Raw genomic sequence first — 9,422 nt, 5'->3', positions numbered from 1 at the left:
ACACACACACACACACACACACACACACACACACACACACACACACACACACACACACACACACACACACACACACACACACATACGTTTCTCTCCAGCTCACTCAGGCAGAACTGGTTGAATTCACAGAGGGATGAAATGCCTGACTTTCCCTCAGAGGCTAAAGCTACTTTCCCCCATATCTCTCCTCTTCTTGAGTCCCATATGGCACCCTATTCCCTTTATAGTGCACTAGTGAAAAGTAGTTCACTACACTACATAATGACAAGTGTGCCATTTGGGATGTAGACCTCTCTTCCCTCTTTTCCTCTCCCTTCGCTCTCTCCTCCTTTTCCTCTCCCTTCGCTCTCTCCTCCTTTTCCTCTCCCTCCTCTCTCTCCTCTCCTCCTTTTCCTCTCCCTCCTCTCTCTCCTCTCCTCTCCTCTTTTTCCTCTCTCTCCTCTCTCTCCTCTCCTCCTTTTCCTCTCCCTCCTCTCTCTCCTCTCCTCTTTTTCCTCTCTCTCCTCTCCTCCTTTTCCTCTCCCTCCTCTCTCTCCTCTCCTCCTTTTCCTCTCTCCTCTCCTCCTTTTCCTCTCCACTCCTTTCTTCCTCCTTTCCTCTCCTTCTTTTCCTCTCTCTCTCCTCCCTCCTCTGCTCCCCCTTTTCTCCTCTCTCACTCCTCTCCTCCCTCCTTCCCTTCCTTTCCTCCAGTCTTCTCTGACATTGAGAAATGACAGGACAGTCCATAGGAGGATAAGTGAATAGCTCTCAGCATTGCCTCTCCCACATGGCAGTGAAATAGAACTGTGTGAACTAGAGTGGTACTGTGTCAATGGCAGGCCTCCTCTCTCCCTCCCTGAGGCCTCCTCTCTCCCTCCCTGAGGCCTCCTCTCTCCCTCCCTGAGGCCTCCTCTCTCCCTCCCTGAGGCCTCCTCTCTCCCTCCCTGAGGCCTCCTCTCTCCCTCCCTGAGGCCTCCTCTCTCCCTCCCTGAGGCCTCCAGTACTATTTAACATGCTGAGAGAGTAGAGAGGATGACTGGTGGGTTGTACAGTACTATTTAACATGCTGAGAGAGTAGAGAGGATGACTGGTGGGTTGTACGGTACTATTTAACATGCTGAGAGAGTAGAGAGGATGACTGGTGGGTTGTACAGTACTATTTAACATGCTGAGAGAGTAGAGAGGATGACTGGTGGGTTGTACAGTACTATTTAACATGCTGAGAGAGTAGAGAGGATGACTGGTGGGTTGTACGGTACTATTTAACATGCTGAGAGAGTAGAGAGGATGACTGGTGGGTTGTACAGTACTATTTAACATGCTGAGAGAGTAGAGAGGATGACTGGTGGGTTGTACAGTACTATTTAACATGCTGAGAGAGTAGAGAGGATGACTGGTGGGTTGTACGGTACTATTTAACATGCTGAGAGAGTAGAGAGGATGACTGGTGGGTTGTACGGTACTATTTAACATGCTGAGAGAGTAGAGAGGATGACTGGTGGGTTGTACGGTACTATTTAACATGCTGAGAGAGTAGAGAGGATGACTGGTGGGTTGTACGGTACTATTTAACATGCTGAGAGAGTAGAGAGGATGACTGGTGGGTTGTACAGTACTATTTAACATGCTGAGAGAGTAGAGAGGATGACTGGTGGGTTGTACAGTACTATTTAACATGCTGAGAGAGTAGAGAGGATGACTGGTGGGTTGTACGGTACTATTTAACATGCTGAGAGAGTAGAGAGGATGACTGGTGGGTTGTACGGTACTATTTAACATGCTGAGAGAGTAGAGAGGATGACTGGTGGGTTGTACAGTACTATTTAACATGCTGAGAGAGTAGAGAGGATGACTGGTGGGTTGTACGGTACTATTTAACATGCTGAGAGAGTAGAGAGGATGACTGGTGGGTTGTACGGTACTATTTAACATGCTGAGAGAGGAGAGAGGATGACTGGTGGGTTGTACAGTACTATTTAACATGCTGAGAGAGTAGAGAGGATGACTGGTGGGTTGTACAGTACTATTTAACATGCTGAGAGAGTAGAGAGGATGACTGGTGGGTTGTACGGTACTATTTAACATGCTGAGAGAGTAGAGAGGATGACTGGTGGGTTGTACAGTACTATTTAACATGCTGAGAGAGTAGAGAGGATGACTGGTGGGTTGTACAGTACTATTTAACATGCTGAGAGAGTAGAGAGGATGACTGGTGGGTTGTACAGTACTATTTAACATGCTGAGAGAGTAGAGAGGATGACTGGTGGGTTGTACGGTACTATTTAACATGCTGAGAGAGTAGAGAGGATGACTGGTGGGTTGTACGGTACTATTTAACATGCTGAGAGAGTAGAGAGGATGACTGGTGGGTTGTACGGTACTATTTAACATGCTGAGAGAGTAGAGAGGATGACTGGTGGGTTGTACGGTACTATTTAACATGCTGAGAGAGTAGAGAGGATGACTGGTGGGTTGTACGGTACTATTTAACATGCTGAGAGAGTAGAGAGGATGACTGGTGGGTTGTACGGTACTATTTAACATGCTGAGAGAGTAGAGAGGATGACTGGTGGGTTGTACGGTACTATTTAACATGCTGAGAGAGTAGAGAGGATGACTGGTGGGTTGTACGGTACTATTTAACATGCTGAGAGAGTAGAGAGGATGACTGGTGGGTTGTACGGTACTATTTAACATGCTGAGAGAGTAGAGAGGATGACTGGTGGGTTGTACGGTACTATTTAACATGCTGAGAGAGTAGAGAGGATGACTGGTGGGTTGTACGGTACTATTTAACATGCTGAGAGAGTAGAGAGGATGACTGGTGGGTTGTACGGTACTATTTAACATGCTGAGAGAGTAGAGAGGATGACTGGTGGGTTGTACGGTACTATTTAACATGCTGAGAGAGTAGAGAGGATGACTGGTGGGTTGTACGGTACTATTTAACATGCTGAGAGAGTAGAGAGGATGACTGGTGGGTTGTACGGTACTATTTAACATGCTGAGAGAGTAGAGAGGATGACTGGTGGGTTGTACGGTACTATTTAACATGCTGAGAGAGTAGAGAGGATGACTGGTGGGTTGTACGGTACTATTTAACATGCTGAGAGAGTAGAGAGGATGACTGGTGGGTTGTACAGTACTATTTAACATGCTGAGAGAGTAGAGAGGATGACTGGTGGGTTGTACAGTACTATTTAACATGCTGAGAGAGTAGAGAGGATGACTGGTGGGTTGTACAGTACTATTTAACATGCTGAGAGAGTAGAGAGGATGACTGGTGGGTTGTACGGTACTATTTAACATGCTGAGAGAGTAGAGAGGATGACTGGTGGGTTGTACAGTACTATTTAACATGCTGAGAGAGTAGAGAGGATGACTGGTGGGTTGTACGGTACTATTTAACATGCTGAGAGAGTAGAGAGGATGACTGGTGGGTTGTACAGTACTATTTAACATGCTGAGAGAGCAGAGAGGATGACTGGTGGGTTGTACGGTACTATTTAACATGCTGAGAGAGCAGAGAGGATGACTGGTGGGTTGTACGGTACTATTTAACATGCTGAGAGAGCAGAGAGGATGACTGGTGGGTTGTACGGTACTATTTAACATGCTGAGAGAGCAGAGAGGATGACTGGTGGGTTGTACGGTACTATTTAACATGCTGAGAGAGTAGAGAGGATGACTGGTGGGTTGTACGGTACTATTTAACATGCTGAGAGAGTAGAGAGGATGACTGGTGGGTTGTACGGTACTATTTAACATGCTGAGAGAGGAGAGAGGATGACTGGTGGGTTGTACGGTACTATTTAACATGCTGAGAGAGGAGAGAGGATGACTGGTGGGTTGTACGGTACTATTTAACATGCTGAGAGAGTAGAGAGGATGACTGGTGGGTTGTACGGTACTATTTAACATGCTGAGAGAGTAGAGAGGATGACTGGTGGGTTGTACGGTACTATTTAACATGCTGAGAGAGTAGAGAGGATGACTGGTGGGTTGTACGGTACTATTTAACATGCTGAGAGAGTAGAGAGGATGACTGGTGGGTTGTACAGTACTATTTAACATGCTGAGAGAGTAGAGAGGATGACTGGTGGGTTGTACGGTACTATTTAACATGCTGAGAGAGTAGAGAGGATGACTGGTGGGTTGTACGGTACTATTTAACATGCTGAGAGAGTAGAGAGGATGACTGGTGGGTTGTACGGTACTATTTAACATGCTGAGAGAGTAGAGAGGATGACTGGTGGGTTGTACGGTACTATTTAACATGCTGAGAGAGCAGAGAGGATGACTGGTGGGTTGTACGGTACTATTTAACATGCTGAGAGAGCAGAGAGGATGACTGGTGGGTTGTTCGGTACTATTTAACATGCTGAGAGAGTAGAGAGGATGACTGGTGGGTTGTACGGTACTATTTAACATGCTGAGAGAGTAGAGAGGATGACTGGTGGGTTGTACGGTACTATTTAACATGCTGAGAGAGTAGAGAGGATGACTGGTGGGTTGTACGGTACTATTTAACATGCTGAGAGAGTAGAGAGGATGACTGGTGGGTTGTACGGTACTATTTAACATGCTGAGAGAGTAGAGAGGATGACTGGTGGGTTGTACAGTACTATTTAACATGCTGAGAGAGTAGAGAGGATGACTGGTGGGTTGTACGGTACTATTTAACATGCTGAGAGAGTAGAGAGGATGACTGGTGGGTTGTACAGTACTATTTAACATGCTGAGAGAGTAGAGAGGATGACTGGTGGGTTGTACGGTACTATTTAACATGCTGAGAGAGCAGAGAGGATGACTGGTGGGTTGTACGGTACTATTTAACATGCTGAGAGAGCAGAGAGGATGACTGGTGGGTTGTACGGTACTATTTAACATGCTGAGAGAGCAGAGAGGATGACTGGTGGGTTGTACAGTACTATTTAACATGCTGAGAGAGTAGAGAGGATGACTGGTGGGTTGTACAGTACTATTTAACATGCTGAGAGAGTAGAGAGGATGACTGGTGGGTTGTACGGTACTATTTAACATGCTGAGAGAGTAGAGAGGATGACTGGTGGGTTGTACGGTACTATTTAACATGCTGAGAGAGTAGAGAGGATGACTGGTGGGTTGTACGGTACTATTTAACATGCTGAGAGAGTAGAGAGGATGACTGGTGGGTTGTACGGTACTATTTAACATGCTGAGAGAGTAGAGAGGATGACTGGTGGGTTGTACAGTACTATTTAACATGCTGAGAGAGTAGAGAGGATGACTGGTGGGTTGTTCAGTACTATTTAACATGCTGAGAGAGTAGAGAGGATGACTGGTGGGTTGTACAGTACTATTTAACATGCTGAGAGAGCAGAGAGGATGACTGGTGGGTTGTACAGTACTATTTAACATGCTGAGAGAGTAGAGAGGATGACTGGTGGGTTGTACGGTACTATTTAACATGCTGAGAGAGTAGAGAGGATGACTGGTGGGTTGTACAGTACTATTTAACATGCTGAGAGAGTAGAGAGGATGACTGGTGGGTTGTACAGTACTATTTAACATGCTGAGAGAGTAGAGAGGATGACTGGTGGGTTGTACGGTACTATTTAACATGCTGAGAGAGTAGAGAGGATGACTGGTGGGTTGTACGGTACTATTTAACATGCTGAGAGAGTAGAGAGGATGACTGGTGGGTTGTACAGTACTATTTAACATGCTGAGAGAGAAGAGAGGATGACTGGTGGGTTGTACGGTACTATTTAACATGCTGAGAGAGCAGAGAGGATGACTGGTGGGTTGTACGGTACTATTTAACATGCTGAGAGAGCAGAGAGGATGACTGGTGGGTTGTACAGTACTATTTAACATGCTGAGAGAGCAGAGAGGATGACAGATTTTGTGTATGATTCTGTGAGAAATAATTTCCAGGGGAAGAAAACAGTAAATCCAGTCACTCTTTCAATCATTTGTCCAGAGCAGAAACTGATCTGGGGTCAGGATTCAATAAATCAAATCAAGTAATCCTCTCCCGTCCCCCCAGACGCTACTGGAGACGACCACCAGTCTGTTGAACCGTGACCTCCACTGGTCCCTGTCTCACCTGCGAGCTGCGGTCAGCAGGACCCTCGTCAGGACCACTGTAACATCTGTCTGCAGCAGTACAAGAGACGTCAGGACAGCCCAGATCAAATCATCATATTCAGGTCATCACCACAACATTCACATCAACATGTGTTCTCTACAACCGCTTGATAGAGGATGAACGGTGTCAGATCTGTTAGAGGATGAACGGTGTCAGATCTGTTTACAGTACAGTGTTCTGATAGAGGATGAATGGTGTCAGATCTGTTTACAGTACAGTGTTCTGATAGAGGATGAACGGTGTCAGATATATTTACAGTACAGTGTTCTGATAGAGGATGAACGGTGTCAGATCTGTTTACAGTACAATGTTCTGATAGAGGATGAACGGTGTCAGATCTGTTTACAGTACAATGTTCTGATACAGGATGAACGGTGTCATATGTTTACAGTACAATGTTCTGATAGAGGATGACCGGTGTCAGATAGGTTTACAGTACAATGTTCTGAACCTGTCACCTCACTGAGCATTTCCCAGGCTGGTGCTGTAGTGGAGGCTGTGCACACGGTAATGCTGTTAACACCGTGTGTGTGTGTGTGTGTGTGTGTTGTAGCTGTGGTCATCTGTACCACTGCCAGTGTCTGCAGCGGAAGGGGAGTGGCCACGCGGAGTCCAGGCTGCTGCAGGTCTGGAGCTGCTACAAGTGTATCTCCTCACAGAGAGGGAGGGGCATGGTCACCACGGAGACAGGGAGGGGGCGGAGCACCTCCCTCGCACAGGTCAGTCAGTGACATCACACAGAGTATGACCTCTGACCTGTTAATGGGGTGGGTTGGTTGTGTGTTATTTTCTAGTAGCTGCTCATGAGAGGGGGAGGAGAGACAGGTTGTGTGCACACTGCCAACAAAATGAGGTGGAAACTGAGCTGAACTTCCTAACCTCCTGCCCAATGTATGACCATATTAGAGACACATATTTCCCTCAGATTACACAGATCCACAAAGAATTAGAAAACAAACCGATTTTGATTAACTCCCATATCTACTGGGTGAAATACCACAGTGTGACATCACAGCAGCAAGATGTGTGACCTGTTGCCACAAGAAAAGGTCAACCAGTGAAGAACAAACACCATTGTAAATACAACCCATATTTATGTTTATTTATTTTCCCTTTTGTACTTTAACCATTTGCACATTGTTAAAACACTGTTTATAGACATAATATGACATTTGGAACTTCTATGTGATTGTAATGTTTACTGTTTATTTTTATTGTTTATTTCACTTTTGTTTATCTACTTCACTTGCTTTGGCAATGTTAACATATATTTCACATGCCAATAAAGCCCTTGAATTGAGAGTAGAGAGTCGAGTGAGGGAGGGGAGGGGCAGAGAGAGTAGAGTGGGGGAGAGAGAGTAGAGTGGGGGAGGGGGGAGTAGAGTGGGGGAGGGGGGAGTAGAGTGGGGAGGGGGGAGTAGAGTGGGGGAGGGGGGGAGAGAGAGTCGAGGGGGAGAGAGAGTCGAGGGGGGGAGGGGGGGAGAGAGAGTCGAGGGGGGGGGGGAGTCGAGGGGGGAGGGGGAGAGAGAGAGTCGAGGGGGTGAGGGGGAGAGAGAGAGTCGAGGGGGGGAGGGGGGGGAGAGTCGAGGGGGGGAGGGGGGGGAGAGAGTCGAGGGGGGGAGGGAGAGTCGAGGGGGGGAGGGGGGGGAGAGAGAGTCGAGGGGGGGAGGGGGAGAGAGAGAGTCGAGGGGGGGGAGAGAGTCGAGGGGGGGAGGGGGAGAGGGAGAGTCGGGTGGGGGTGGGGGAGAGTCGGGTGGGGGAGGGGAAGGGGGAGAGCGAGTGGGGAGGGGAGAGAGTAGTGTGGGGGAGGAAGGGGGAGAGAGAGAGTAGAGTAACCTTTAGAGAAGCAACACACACATCTCTCTTCCTCTCTCTGTCACTTCCATTCTGTTTTCTGATGGTCATCTCTCTTCCTCTCTCCATCTGTCTGTCACTTCCATTCTGTTTTCTGATGGTCATCTCTCTTCCTCTCTCCATCTGTCTGTCACTTCCATTCTGTTTTCTGATGGTCATCTCTCTTGTTGTTTCAGACCAAAGTGATGTCCAGGGAAGCAGGGGAAGATGGGAAAAAGGTAACACTGTTGGGGGTAGCCTCTCAGGTAGCATCCAGCCAGCCCATCTGTCTGTCTTACACTCTCTCTCTCTCTCTGTCTGTTTCTCTCACTCTTTCTCTCAATTGAATTTCAATTTAAGGGCTTTATTGGCATGGGAAACATGTTTACATTGCCTTTAGCAAGTGAAGTAGATAATAAACAAAAGTGAAATAAACAATACAAAAATCTGTCTTTCTCTCTCTCCTCTCTCTCTCTCTGGCTTAGTCTCTCCTTTCTCTCTCTCTTCTCTCGCTCTCTGGCTTAGTCTCTCTTCTCTCGCTCTCTGGCTTAGTCTCTCCTTTCTCTCTCTCTTCTCTCTGGCTTAGTCTCTCCTTTCTCTCTCTCTTCTCTCTGGCTTAGTCTCTCCTTTCTCTCTCTCTTCTCTCTGGCTTAGTCTCTCCTTTCTCTCTCTCTTCTCTCTGGCTTAGTCTCTCCTTTCTCTCTCTCCTCTCTCGCTCTCTGGCTTAGTCTCTCCTTTCTCTCGCTCTTCTCTCTGGCTTAGTCTCTCCTTTCTCTCTCTCCTCTCTCGCTCTCTGGCTTAGTCTCTCCTTTCTCTCTCTCCTCTCTCGCTCTCTGGCTTAGTCTCTCCTTTCTCTCTCTCCTCTCTCGCTCTCTGGCTTAGTCTCTCCTTTCTCTCTCTCTTCTCTCTGGCTTAGTCTCTCCTTTCTCTCTCTCCTCTCTCGCTCTCTGGCTTACTCTCTCCTTTCTCTCTCTCTTCTCTCGCTCTCTGGCTTAGTCTCTCTTCTCTCGCTCTCTGGCTTAGTCTCTCCTTTCTCTCTTCTCTCGCTCTCTGGCTTAGTCTCTCCTTTCTCTCCTCTCTTCTCTCTGGCTTAGTCTCTCCTTTCTCTCCTCTCTTCTCTCTGGCTTAGTCTCTCCTTTCTCTCCTCTCTTCTCTCTGGCTTAGTCTCTCCTTTCTCTCTCTCCTCTCTCTGGCTTACTCTCTCCTTTCTCTCTCTCCTCTCTCGCTCTCTGGCTTACTCTCTCCTTTCTCTCTCTCTCTCTCTCTTCCCCTCTTGCTCTTTCTCTTAGTCTCTCTCTCTCTGTCTTCCACCTACTTAGTCTATATCAACAGCCCTTCCCCCCAGGAGAAAATAAAGAACAGTGGTTAGTGTTTTCTCCAGCTAGCTGTGTCTGACTGTAGCAGACCGTTCTGCCATATGAATGGCTTGTAATTGGTTTATTCAAATTAGTTGTCTAGTAAATAAATATCCAAACAC

General features: G+C 47.2%; 1 protein-coding gene across 1 annotated transcript in view; it reads left to right on the top strand.

Annotated features, from left to right (window-relative positions):
* Window positions 1–6,886, top strand: part of LOC106574831 (vacuolar protein sorting-associated protein 8 homolog) — a 207,546-nt gene extending 200,660 nt beyond the window's left edge. Inside the window, 3 exon segments of the mRNA XM_082963149.1 lie at window positions 6,011–6,089; window positions 6,092–6,173; window positions 6,666–6,886. Of these exon segments, the coding sequence (XP_082819275.1) occupies window positions 6,011–6,089; window positions 6,092–6,173; window positions 6,666–6,843 (339 nt within the window). The 3' untranslated portion in view covers window positions 6,844–6,886.
* The last annotated feature ends 2,536 nt before the right edge of the window (window positions 6,887–9,422 follow it).

The sequence above is a fragment of the Salmo salar genome, chromosome 16 (genome assembly GCF_965601325.2).
Source record: "Salmo salar chromosome 16, fSalSal1, whole genome shotgun sequence".
Classification (NCBI taxonomy): domain Eukaryota; kingdom Metazoa; phylum Chordata; class Actinopteri; order Salmoniformes; family Salmonidae; genus Salmo; species Salmo salar.
The sequence above is the reverse complement of the archived record's forward strand: the minus strand, read 5'-3'. Positions and strand labels throughout refer to the sequence as shown.